The sequence below is a fragment of the Oncorhynchus keta genome, unplaced genomic scaffold (assembly GCF_023373465.1).
Source record: "Oncorhynchus keta strain PuntledgeMale-10-30-2019 unplaced genomic scaffold, Oket_V2 Un_contig_3299_pilon_pilon, whole genome shotgun sequence".
Taxonomy (NCBI): domain Eukaryota; kingdom Metazoa; phylum Chordata; class Actinopteri; order Salmoniformes; family Salmonidae; genus Oncorhynchus; species Oncorhynchus keta.
The window spans coordinates 264094-278172 of record NW_026287180.1 but is presented as its reverse complement, the minus strand read 5'-3'; the positions used below and the strand labels follow the sequence as shown (position 1 = coordinate 278172).

The 14079-nt window shown below is 50.8% G+C and overlaps 1 protein-coding gene across 50 annotated transcripts in view; it reads right to left on the bottom strand.

The window, feature by feature from the left end:
- tmem214 (transmembrane protein 214) overlaps positions 1-14079 on the bottom strand; it is a 76156-nt gene that overhangs the window by 2526 nt on the left and 59551 nt on the right. Inside the window, exons 14-24 of one of the 50 annotated variants that reach the window (XM_052507989.1) lie at positions 13758-13875; positions 13562-13658; positions 13202-13370; positions 4386-4537; positions 2272-2609; positions 2055-2240; positions 1636-2019; positions 1349-1604; positions 1039-1069; positions 605-666; positions 16-573 (exon numbers count right to left, since the gene is read on the bottom strand). In XM_052507989.1, coding sequence (XP_052363949.1) covers positions 2486-2609; positions 4386-4537; positions 13202-13370; positions 13562-13658; positions 13758-13875 — 660 coding nt within the window. In that variant the 3' untranslated portion in view covers positions 16-573; positions 605-666; positions 1039-1069; ... (2 more) ...; positions 2055-2240; positions 2272-2485. Of the gene's footprint in view, positions 1-15; positions 1605-1635; positions 2020-2054; positions 2241-2271; positions 2610-4385; positions 4538-13201; positions 13371-13561; positions 13659-13757; positions 13876-14079 lie in introns of all 50 variants that reach the window. The other 49 variants (XM_052507990.1, XM_052507991.1, XM_052507972.1 and 46 more) reach the window with 49 other exon arrangements.

Sequence of the window (14079 nt, the reverse complement as noted above, 5' to 3'; positions counted from 1 at the left end):
TGATGTTTATTTCACCTAGCTAGTGACAGACTGTTGTTTATTTCACCTAGCTAGTGACAGACTGTTGTTTATTTCACCTAGCTAGTGACAGACTGTTGTTTATTTCACCTAGCTAGTGACAGACTGTTGTTTATTTCACCTAGCTAGTGACAGACTGTTGTTTATTTCACCTAGCTAGTGACAGACTGTTGTTTATTTCACCTAGCTAGTGACAGACTGTTGTTTATTTCACCTAGCTAGTGACAGACTGTTGTTTATTTCACCTAGCTAGTGACAGACTGTTGTTTATTTCACCTAGCTAGTGACAGACTGTTGTTTATTTCACCTAGCTAGTGACAGACTGTTGTTTATTTCACCTAGCTAGTGACAGACTGTTGGTTATTTCACCTAGCTAGTGACAGACTGATGTTTATTTCACCTAGCTAGTGACAGACTGTAGTTTATTTCACCTAGCTAGTGACAGACTGTTGTTTATTTCACCTAGCTAGTGACAGACTGTTGTTTATTTCACCTAGCTAGTGACAGACTGATGTTTATTTCACCTAGCTAGTGACAGACTGATGTTTATTTCACCTAGCTAGTGACAGACTGTTGTTTATTTCACCTAGCTAGTGACAGACTGATGTTTATTTCACCTAGCTAGTGACAGACTGTTGTTTATTTCACCTAGCTAGTGACAGACTGTTGTTTATTTCACCTAGCTAGTGACAGACTGTTGGTTATTTCACCTAGCTAGTGACAGACTGTTGTTTATTTCACCTAGCTAGTGACAGACTGTTGGTTATTTCACCTAGCTAGTGACAGACTGTAGTTTATTTCACCTAGCTAGTGACAGACTGTTGGTTATTTCACCTAGCTAGTGACAGACTGTAGTTTATTTCACCTAGCTAGTGACAGACTGTTGTTTATTTCACCTAGCTAGTGACAGACTGATGGTTATTTCACCTAGCTAGTGACAGACTGTTGTTTATTTCACCTAGCTAGTGACAGACTGTTGGTTATTTCACCTAGCTAGTGACAGACTGTAGTTTATTTCACCTAGCTAGTGACAGACTGTTGGTTATTTCACCTAGCTAGTGACAGACTGTAGTTTATTTCACCTAGCTAGTGACAGACTGTAGTTTATTTCACCTAGCTAGTGACAGACTGTTGTTTATTTCACCTAGCTAGTGACAGACTGTTGTTTATTTCACCTAGCTAGTGACAGACTGTAGTTTATTTCACCTAGCTAGTGACAGACTGTTGTTTATTTCACCTAGCTAGTGACAGACTGTTGTTTATTTCACCTAGCTAGTGACAGACTGTTGTTTATTTCACCTAGCTAGTGACAGACTGATGGTTATTTCACCTAGCTAGTGACAGACTGTTGTTTATTTCACCTAGCTAGTGACAGACTGTTGTTTATTTCACCTAGCTAGTGACAGACTGTTGTTTATTTCACCTAGCTAGTGACAGACTGTTGTTTATTTCACCTAGCTAGTGACAGACTGTTGTTTATTTCACCTAGCTAGTGACAGACTGTTGGTTATTTCACCTAGCTAGCTAGTGACAGACTGTTGTTTATTTCACCTAGCTAGCTAGTGACAGACTGTTGTTTATTTCACCTAGCTAGTGACAGACTGTTGTTTATTTCACCTAGCTAGCTAGTGACAGACTGTTGTTTATTTCACCTAGCTAGCTAGTGACAGACTGTTGTTTATTTCACCTAGCTAGTGACAGACTGTTGTTTATTTCACCTAGCTAGTGACAGACTGTTGGTTATTTCACCTAGCTAGTGACAGACTGTTGTTTATTTCACCTAGCTAGTGACAGACTGTTGTTTATTTCACCTAGCTAGTGACAGACTGTTGTTTATTTCACCTAGCTAGTGACAGACTGTTGTTTATTTCACCTAGCTAGTGACAGACTGTTGTTTATTTCACCTAGCTAGTGACAGACTGTTGGTTATTTCACCTAGCTAGTGACAGACTGTTGGTTATTTCACCTAGCTAGCTAGTGACAGACTGTTGTTTATTTCACCTAGCTAGCTAGTGACAGACTGATGTTTATTTCACCTAGCTAGTGACAGACTGTTGTTTATTTCACCTAGCTAGTGACAGACTGTTGGTTATTTCACCTAGCTAGTGACAGACTGTTGGTTATTTCACCTAGCTAGTGACAGACTGTTGTTTATTTCACCTAGCTAGTGACAGACTGTTGTTTATTTCACCTAGCTAGTGACAGACTGTTGTTTATTTCACCTAGCTAGTGACAGACTGATGTTTATTTAACCTAGCTAGTGACAGACTGTTGTTTATTTCACCTAGCTAGTGACAGCCCATGAGAGTCAGAGAGAGATGGCTAAGGGAGGAGGCCAGAGCAACGCAAGCAGAGTCTCAGACTGTGTTTAAAGCATGTATATGCATGAAGTATGTGTGTGTATCAGTATAAATGTGCGTGTGTGTGTGTGTGTGTGTGTGTGTGTGTGTGTGTGTGTGTGTGTGTATCAGGTCTGAAGCAGGTCTTGTATCCAGGTCTTGATGGCATTGCTGGTGTCTTGAAGCAGGAGCCAGGTAGAGTTGGTCAAAGAGAGGGCGTAGGTCTGGAGACATGATACAGACACCTCCCCACTGGAACACAGACAGACGGAATTAATACAGAATGAATACACAGATACCCAGGAACAATCACACCACTATTAATCACATTTACTGGATAATTAACAGAAGCGATATGGCAATCTATCGTAACTTTGGACATTTATACAAATGTATTGATATTAGAGGTCTTCATGGGTCCACCTGTACCCGAGACCCGGTGATCCGAGGGGGTCCGGATCCACCTGTACCCGAGTCCCGGTGACCAGAGGGGGTCTGGATCCACCTGTACCAGCCCCTCCCACCAGCCCCTCCCCCGCCTTCTAGAGCGCCACCCCTCTCCCTCACTGTGTCAGTTCGGCCCCTCCCCCGCCTTCTAGAGCGCCACCCCTCTCCCTCCTCACTGTGTCAGTACGGCCCCTCCCCCGACTTCTAGAGCGCCACCCCTCTCCCTCCTCACTGTGTCAGTACGGCCCCTCCCCCACCTGCTAGAGCGCCACCCCTCTCCCTCCTCACTGTGTCAGTACGGCCCCTCCCCACCTGCTAGAGCGCCACCCCTCTCCCTCCTCACTGTGTCAGTACGGCCCCTCCCCCACCTGCTAGAGCGCCACCCCTCTCCCTCCTCACTGTGTCAGTACGGCCCCTCCCTCGCCTTCTAGAGCGCCACCCCTCTCCCTCCTCACTGTGTCAGTACAGCCCCTCCCCCGCCTTCTAGAGCGCCACCCCTCTCCCTCCTCACTGTGTCAGTTCGGCCCCTCCCCCGACTTCTAGAGCGCCACCCCTCTCCCTCACTGTGTCAGTTCGGCCCCTCCCCCGCCTTCTAGAGCGCCACCCCTCTCCCTCCTCACTGTGTCAGTACAGCCCCTCCCCCGCATTCTAGAGCACCACCCCTCTCCCTCCTAACCTTGTCAGTACAGCCCCTCCCCCGCCTTCTAGAGCACCACCCCTCTCCCTCCTAACCTTGTCAGTACAGCCCCTCCCCCGCCTTCTAGAGCACCACCCCTCTCCCTCCTAACCTTGTCAGTATGGCCCCTCCCCCGCCTTCTAGAGCACCACCCCTCTCCCTCCTAACCTTGTCAGTACGGCCCCTCCCCCGCCTTCTAGAGCACCACCCCTCTCCCTCCTAACCTTGTCAGTACGGCCCCTCCCCCGCCTTCTAGAGCACCACCCCTCTCCCTCCTAACCTTGTCAGTACGGCCCCTCCCCCTCCTTTATCAGCTTCGGTTAATTAAGTAGATTAAATTACTTTTCTGCTGCTTCCCTCACTCAGATCAGACCGGGTATAGATCCTGTACTATTAGATGGGAGGGGTACCTACCTGTACTATTAGATGGGAGGGGTACCTACCTGTACTATTAGATGGGAGGGGTACCTACCTGTACTATTAGATGGGAGGGGTACCTACCTGTACTATTAGATGGGAGGGGTACCTACCTGTACTATTAGATGGGAGGGGTACCTACCTGTACTATTAGATGGGAGGGGTTACCTGTACTATTAGATGGGAGGGGTACCTACCTGTACTATTAGATGGGAGGGGTACCTACCTGTACTATTAGATGGGAGGGGTACCTACCTGTACTATTAGATGGGAGGGGTACCTACCTGTACTATTAGATGGGAGGGGTACCTACCTGTACTATTAGATGGGAGGGGTACCTACCTGTACTATTAGATGGGAGGGGTACCTACCTGTACTATTAGATGGGAGGGGTACCTACCTGTACTATTAGATGGGAGGGGTACCTACCTGTACTATTAGATGGGAGGGGTACCTACCTGTACTATTAGATGGGAGGGGTTACCTACCTGCAGGAGTCCTGTAGTGCCGTCCAGGCCTGTACTATTAGATGGGAGGCGTGTGAGAGAGCTGGCAGCAGGTAGTTGGTATGGAGGAACAGTAACAGCTGCTTCAGGTAGTCTATCAGCAGGAACACACTGTCCGGAGTGCTGGAACTCAGCTGGAGAACAGACAACACAATTAACATTCCACCCACTCTCTCTCTCATACAGCCAGGCTGCCAACACCAAACGGCATCACCGCCAAACGGCATCACCGCCAAACGGCATCACCGCCAAACGGCATCACCGCCAAACGGCATCACCACCAAACGGCATCACCACCAAACGGCATCACCACCAAACGGCATCTACACCAAACGGCATCAACACCAAACGGCATCTACACCAAACGGCATCTACACCAAACGGCATCACCACCAAACGGCATCTACACCAAACGGCATCTACACCAAACGGCATCTACACCAAACGGCATCTACACCAAACGGCATCACCACCAAACGGTACAAACGGCATCTACACCAAACGGCATCAACACCAAACGGTACAAACGGCATCACCACCAAACGGTACAAACGGCATCACCACCAAACGGTACAAACGGCATCACCGCCAAACGGCATCAACGCCAAACGGCATCACCGCCAAACGGCATCACCGCCAAACGGCATCACCGCCAAACGGCATCAACACCAAACGGCATCAACACCAAACGGCATCTACACCAAACGGCATCTACACCAAACGGCATCTACACCAAACGGCATCTACACCAAACGGCATCTACACCAAACGGCATCACCACCAAACGGCATCTACACCAAACGGCATCTACACCAAACGGCATCACGACCAAACGGCATCAACACCAAACGGCATCACCACCAAACGGCATCACGGCATCACCACCAAACGGCATCACCACCAAACGGCATCACCACCAAACGGCATCTACACCAAACGGCGGCATCTACACCAAACGGCATCACCACCAAACGGCATCACCACCAAACGGCATCACCACCAAACGGCATCACCACCAAACGGCATCACCACCAAACGGCATCACCACCAAACGGCATCTACACCAAACGGCATCAACACCAAACGGCATCAACACCAAACGGTATCAACCAAACGGCATCACCACCAAACGGCATCAACACCAAACGGGCATCACCACCAAACGGGTATCATCACCACCAAACGGCATCAACACCAAACGGCATCACCACCAAACGGCATCACCACCAAACGGCATCACCACCAAACGGCATCAACACCAAACGGCATCAACACCAAACGGCATCACCACCAAACGGCATCACCACCAAACGGCATCAACACCAAACGGCATCACCACCAAACGGCATCACCACCAAACGGCATCAACACCAAACGGCATCAACACCAAACGGCATCAACACCAAACGGCATCAACACCAAACGGCATCACCACCAAACGGCATCACCACCAAACGGCATCACCACCAAACGGCATCACCACCAAACGGCATCAACACCAAACGGCATCAACACCAAACGGCATCAACACCAAACGGCATCACCACCAAACGGCATCAACACCAAACGGCATCAACACCAAACGGCATCAACACCAAACGGCATCAACACCAAACGGCATCACCACCAAACGGCATCACCACCAAACGGCATCAACACCAAACGGCATCACCACCAAACGGCATCACCACCAAACGGCATCACCACCAAACGGCATCACCACCAAACGGCATCAACACCAAACGGTATCAACACCAAACGGCATCAACACCAAACGGTACAAACGGCATCTACACCAAACGGCATCAACACCAAACGGCATCACCACCAAACGGCATCAACACCAAACGGTATCACCACCAAACGGTATCACCACCAAACGGTACAAAACGGCATCACCACCAAACGGCATCACCACGGCATCACAAAACGGCATCACCACCAAACGGCATCACCACCAAACGGCATCAACACCAAACGGCATCAACACCAAACGGCATCAACCAAACGGCATCAACACCAAACGGCATCAACACCAAACGGCATCAACACCAAACGGTATCAACACCAAACGGCATCAACACCAAACGGCATCACCACCAAACGGCATCACCACCAAACGGCATCAACACCAAACGGCATCAACACCAAACGGCATCTACACCAAACGGCATCACCACCAAACGGCATCAACAAACCAAACGGTACAAACCAAACGGCATCAACACCAAACGGCATCAACACCAAACGGCATCAACACCAAACGGTCACAAAACGGCATCAACACCAAACGGCATCAACACCAAACGGCATCAACACCAAACGGCATCAAAACGGCATCAACACCAAACGGCATCTCACACCAAACGGCATCAACACCAAACGGCATCAACACCAAACGGCATCAACACCAAACGGCATCAACACCAAACGGCATCAACACCAAACGGCATCACCACCAAACGGCATCACCACCAAACGGCATCACCACCAAACGGCATCAACACCAAACGGCATCAACACCAAACGGCATCACCACCAAACGGCATCACCACCAAACGGCATCACCACCAAACGGCATCACCACCAAACGGCATCACCACCAAACGGCATCAACACCAAACGGCATCAACACCAAACGGCATCACCACCAAACGGCATCAACACCAAACGGCATCAACACCAAACGGCATCAACACCAAACGGTACAAACGGCATCACCACCAAACGGCATCACCACCAAACGGCATCACCACCAAACGGCATCACCACCAAACGGCATCAACACCAAACGGCATCAACACCAAACGGCATCAACACCAAACGGCATCAACACCAAACGGCATCAACACCAAACGGCATCAACACCAAACGGCAAACACCAAACGGCATCACCACCAAACGGCATCACATCAACACCAAACGGCATCAACACCAAACGGCATCAACACCAAACGGCATCACCACCAAACGGCATCAACACCAAACGGCATCACAAACGGCATCAACACCAAACGGCATCAACACCAAACGGCATCAACACCAAACGGTACAAACGGCATCAACACCAAACGGCATCAACACCAAACGGCATCAACACCAAACGGCACCAAAACGGCATCAACACCAAACGGCATCTACACCAAACGGCATCAACACCAAACGGCATCAACACCAAACGGCATCAACACCAAACGGCATCAACACCAAACGGCATCTACACCAAACGGCATCTACACCAAACGGCATCTACACCAAACGGCATCTACACCAAACGGCATCAACACCAAACGGCATCAACACCAAACGGCATCAACCACCAAACGGCATCACCACCAAACGGCATCAAAACGGCATCAACACCAAACGGCATCACCACCAAACGGCATCACCACCAAACGGCATCAACACCAAACGGCATCACCACCAAACGGCATCAACACCAAACGGTATCACCACCAAACGGCATCACCACCAAACGGCATCAACACCAAACGGCATCAACACCAAACGGTATCAACACCAAACGGCATCAACACCAAACGGCATCACCACCAAACGGTACAAACGGCATCTACACCAAACGGCATCAACACCAAACGGCATCACCACCAAACGGCATCAACACCAAACGGTATCAACACCAAACGGTATCAACACCAAACGGTATCACCACCAAACGGCATCAACACCAAACGGTATCACCACCAAACGGTATCAACACCAAACGGTATCACCACCAAACGGTACAAACGGCATCTACACCAAACGGTATCAACACCAAACGGCATCACCACCAAACGGCAACACCAAACGGCATCAACACCAAACGGCATCAACACCAAACGGCATCAACACCAAACGGCATCACCACCAAACGGCATCACCACCAAACGGCATCAAACGGCATCACCACCAAACGGCATCACCACCAAACGGCATCAACACCAAACGGCATCAACACCAAACGGCATCAACACCAAACGGCATCACCACCAAACGGCATCAACACCAAACGGCATCAACACCAAACGGCATCAACACCAAACGCATCACCACCAAACGGCATCACACCAAACGGCATCAACCAAACACCAAACGGCATCAACACCAAACGGCATCTACACCAAACGGCATCACCACCAAACGGCATCACACCAAACGGCATCACACCAAACGGCATCACCACCAAACGGCATCACCACCAAACGGCATCAACACCAAACGGCATCACCACCAAACGGCATCACCACCAAACGGCATCACCACCAAACGGCATCACCACCAAACGGCATCACCACCAAACGGCATCACCACCAAACGGCATCACCACCAAACGGCATCACCACCAAACGGCATCACCACCAAACGGCATCACCACCAAACGGCATCAACACCAAACGGCATCACCACCAAACGGCATCACCACCAAACGGCATCTACACCAAACGGCATCTACACCAAACGGCATCACCACCAAACGGCATCACACCAAACGGCATCACCACCAAACGGCATCAACACCAAACGGCATCACCACCAAACGGCATCAACACCAAACGGCATCAACACCAAACGGTACAAACGGCATCACCACCAAACGGCATCACCACCAAACGGCATCACCACCAAACGGCATCACCACCAAACGGCATCACCACCAAACGGCATCACCACCAAACGGCATCACCACCAAACGGCATCACCACCAAACGCATCACCACCAAACGGCATCACCACCAAACGGCATCACCACCAAACGGCATCACCACCAAACGGCATCACCACCAAACGGCATCACCACCAAACGGCATCACCAAACGGCATCAACACCAAACGGCATCACCACCAAACGGCATCACCACCAAACGGCATCACCAAACGGCAAACAAACGGCATCACCACCAAACGGCATCACCACCAAACGGCATCACCACCAAACGGCATCACCACCAAACGGGCATCACGGCATCAACACGGCAAACGGCAAACGGCATCAACACCAAACGGCATCACCACCAAACGGCATCACCACCAAACGGCATCACCATCAAACCACCACCAAACGGCATCACCACCAAACGGCATCACCACCAAACGGCATCACCACCAAACGGCATCACCACCAAACGGCATCACAAAACGGCATCAATCAACACCAAACGGCATCAACACCAAACGGCATCAACACCAAACGGCATCACACCAAACGGCATCACACCAAACGGCATCACCACCAAAAACGGCATCACCACCAAACGGCATCAACACCAAACGGCATCACCAAACGGCATCACACCAAACGGCATCAACACCAAACGGCATCACCACCAAACGGCATCACCAAAACGGCATCACCACCAAACGGCATCACCACCAAACGGCATCACCACCAAACGCATCAACGCCAAACGGCATCAACACCAAACGGCATCAACACCAAACGGCATCACCAAACGGCAAACGGCATCAACACCAAACGGCATCAACACCAAACACCAAACGGCATCAACACCAAACGGCATCACCACCAAACGGCATCAACACCAAACGGCATCAACACCAAACGGCATCACCACCAAACGGCATCACACCAAACGGCATCACCACCAAACGGCATCACCACCAAACGGCATCAACACCAAACGGCATCAACACCAAACGGCATCAACACCAAACGGCATCAACGGGCATCAACACCAAACGGTCACAAAACGGCATCTACACCAAACGGCATCAACACCAAACGGCATCACCACCAAACGGCATCAACACCAAAACGGCATCACCACCAAACGGCATCACCCAAACGGTATCAAACGGCATCTACACCAAACGGCATCACACCAAACGGCATCACCACCAAACGGCATCACCACCAAACGGCATCACCACCAAACGGCATCAACACAAACGGCATCAACACCAAACGGCATCAACACCAAACGGCATCAACACCAAACGGCATCAACACCAAACGGCATCAACACCAAACGGCATCAACACCAAACGGCATCACCAAACATCAACACCAAACGGCATCACCACCAAACGGTCACACCAAACGGCATCAACACCAAACGGCATCAACACCAAACGGCATCACACCAAACGGCATCACCACCAAACGGCATCACACCAAACGGCATCACCACCAAACGGCATCACCACCAAACGGCATCAACACCAAACGGCATCAACACCAAACGGCATCAACACCAAACGGCATCAACAAACCAAACGGGCATCAAACGGCATCAACACCAAACGGCATCAACACCAAACGGCATCAAAACGGCATCACACCAAACGGCATCACACCAAACGGCATCAACACCAAACGGCATCACCACCAAACGGCATCAACACCAAACGGCATCAACACCAAACGGCATCAACACCAAACGGCATCAACACCAAACGGCATCAACCAAACGGCATCAACCAAACGGCATCTACACCAAACGGCATCACACCAAACGGCATCTACACCAAACGGCATCAACACCAAACGGCATCACCACCAAACGGCATCACCACCAAACGGCATCACACCAAACCAACCACCAAACGGCATCACCACCAAACGGCATCACCACCACCAAACGGCATCACCACCAAACGGCATCAACACCAAACGGCATCAACACCAAACGGCATCACCACCAAACGGCATCAACACCAAACGGCATCACGGCATCAACCAAACGGCATCAACACCAAACGGCATCACCACCAAACGGCATCACCACCAAACGGTATCATCCACCAAACGGCATCACCACCAAACGGCATCACCACCAAACGGCATCAACACCAAAACGGCATCATCACACCAAACGGCATCAAACCAAACGGCATCAACACCAAACGGCATCAACACCAAACGGCATCACCACCAAACGGCATCACCACCAAACGGCATCACCACCAAACGGCATCAACACCAAACGGCATCAACACCAAACCACCAAAACGGCATCACCACCAAACGGCATCAACACCAAACGGCATCACAAAACGGCATCAACAAACGGCAAACACCAAACGCATCAACACCAAACGGCATCAACACCAAACGGCATCACAAAACGGCATCAACACCAAACGGCATCAACACCAAACGGCATCAACACCAAACGGCATCACAAAACGGGCATCAACACCAAACGGCATCAACACCAAACGGCATCACCACCAAACGGCATCAACACCAAACGGCATCAACACCAAACGGCATCAACACCAAACGGCATCACCACCAAACGGCATCACCACCAAACGGCATCACACCAAACGGCATCACCACCAAACGGCATCACCAAACGGCATCAACACCAAACGGCATCAACACCAAACGGCATCAAACCAAACGGCATCAACACCAAACGGCATCACACCAAACGGCATCACACCAAACGGCATCAACACCAAACGGCATCAACACCAAACGGCATCATCACACCAAACGGCATCACCACCAAACGGCATCAACACCAAACGGCATCAACACCAAACGGCATCACCACCAAACGGCATCACCACCAAACGGCATCACGGCATCAACACCAAACGGCATCACCACCAAACGGCATCAACACCAAACGGCATCACCACCAAACGGCATCACCACCAAACGGCATCAACACCAAACGGCATCACCACGGCATCACCACCAAACGGCATCAACACCAAACGGCATCAACACACAAAACGGCATCACCACCAAACGGTATCAACACCAAACGGCATCACCACCAAACGGCATCACACCAAACGGCATCAACACCAAACGGCATCACCACCAAACGGCATCAACACCAAACGGCATCACCACCAAACGGTCACAAAACGGCATCAACACCAAACGGCATCAACACCAAACGGCATCAAACGGCATCACCACCAAACGGTATCAACCAAACGGCATCACCACCAAACGGCATCAACACCAAACGGCATCAACACCAAACGGCATCACCACCAAACGGGCATCACCACCAAACGGCATCACCACCAAACGGCATCACCACCAAACGGCATCACACCAAACGGCATCAACACCAAACGGCATCAACACCAAACGGCATCAACACCAAACGGCATCAACACCAAACGGCATCAACACCAAACGGCATCAACACCAAACGGCATCAACACCAAACGGCATCAACACCAAACGGCATCTACACCAAACGGCATCTACACCAAACGGCATCACCACCAAACGGCATCACCACCAAACGGCATCACCACCAAACGGCATCACCACCAAACGGCATCACCGCCAAACGGCATCAACGCCAAACGGCATCAAACGGCATCACCACGGCATCAAAAACGGCATCACACCAAACGGCAAACGGCATCACCAAACGGCATCACCACCAAACGGCATCACCACCAAACGGCATCACCACCAAACGGCATCACCACCAAACGGCATCACCAAACGGCATCACAAAACGGCATCACCACCAAACGGCATCACCACCAAACGGCATCTACCACCAAACGGCATCACCACCAAACGGCATCTACACCAAACGGCATCTACACCAAACGGCATCACCACCAAACGGCATCACCACCAAACGGCATCACCACCAAACGGCATCACCACCAAACGGCATCACCACCAAACGGCATCAACACCAAACGGCATCAACACCAAACGGCATCACCACCAAACGGTATCACCACCAAACGGTATCACCACCAAACGGTATCACCACCAAACGGCATCAACACCAAACGGCATCTACACCAAAAACAATACAACAATGTGCGTGTCTTACCCATTCTACTAATAGGGGTGTGTTGTGATTGATCCAGTCAATGAATTGTGTTGTGAGTTGTGACATGTAGATGGCAGCATCTTTAGTTCTCTCCCAGGTCTGCTCCAGTACCGGACTCAACACACGGACACACTCTGAGTAGTAGTAGGGAGTGTTGGTATCCAGCCAGCTACACACACGGGACAAAAGGACTTCAGTCTACAGAGAGAAAGTCTAAAGCCTTAAAGAACACAAATGATAATGGACGTATATGTTTAAATAACTGACCGACAAATTAATTAAAGTCATTTATAAATGCGGCCCGTGATGATGAGCAAACATGACTTCCCAGCTCTGGGTTCGTCAGGGGTTAGAGGTTACCTGAAGCCCTGTTGTGAGTAGAGGGTGACTTTGCTCCAGGCCTGTTGAGACACTCCCATCACCCCTGAACTGTGGAGATAGCTCGCTGTGGCTGAGTCTACACACACACACACAGTCAGATTGGTTAACAGTTGCGTGCGTGTGTGTGCGTGTGCGTGTGTGTGTGTGTGTGTGTGTGTGTGCGCGTGTGCGGTACCTGTGAAGGAGCCACGGGATCGGATGTCGTGTGTAATGAACCCGGCAGCAAACACCAGTAACGCCATAAAGAGTCTGGACCAGGGGAAACCTCGTCCTGACATCTTCAACTGGAGACACTACAGGCAGGGGAGGGGGTAGCGAGGTGGGTCAGGGGGAGGTAGGGTGGGGGGAACGGGGGGCACCAGGTGGGAAGCGAGGTAGGGTGGGGGAGGGGGTAGCGAGGTGGGTAGGGGGTCAGCGAGGTGGGTAGGGGGAAAAGGTAGGGTGGGGGAGGGGGTCTAGCGAGGTGGGTAGGGGGATCAGCGAGGTAGGGTGGGGGG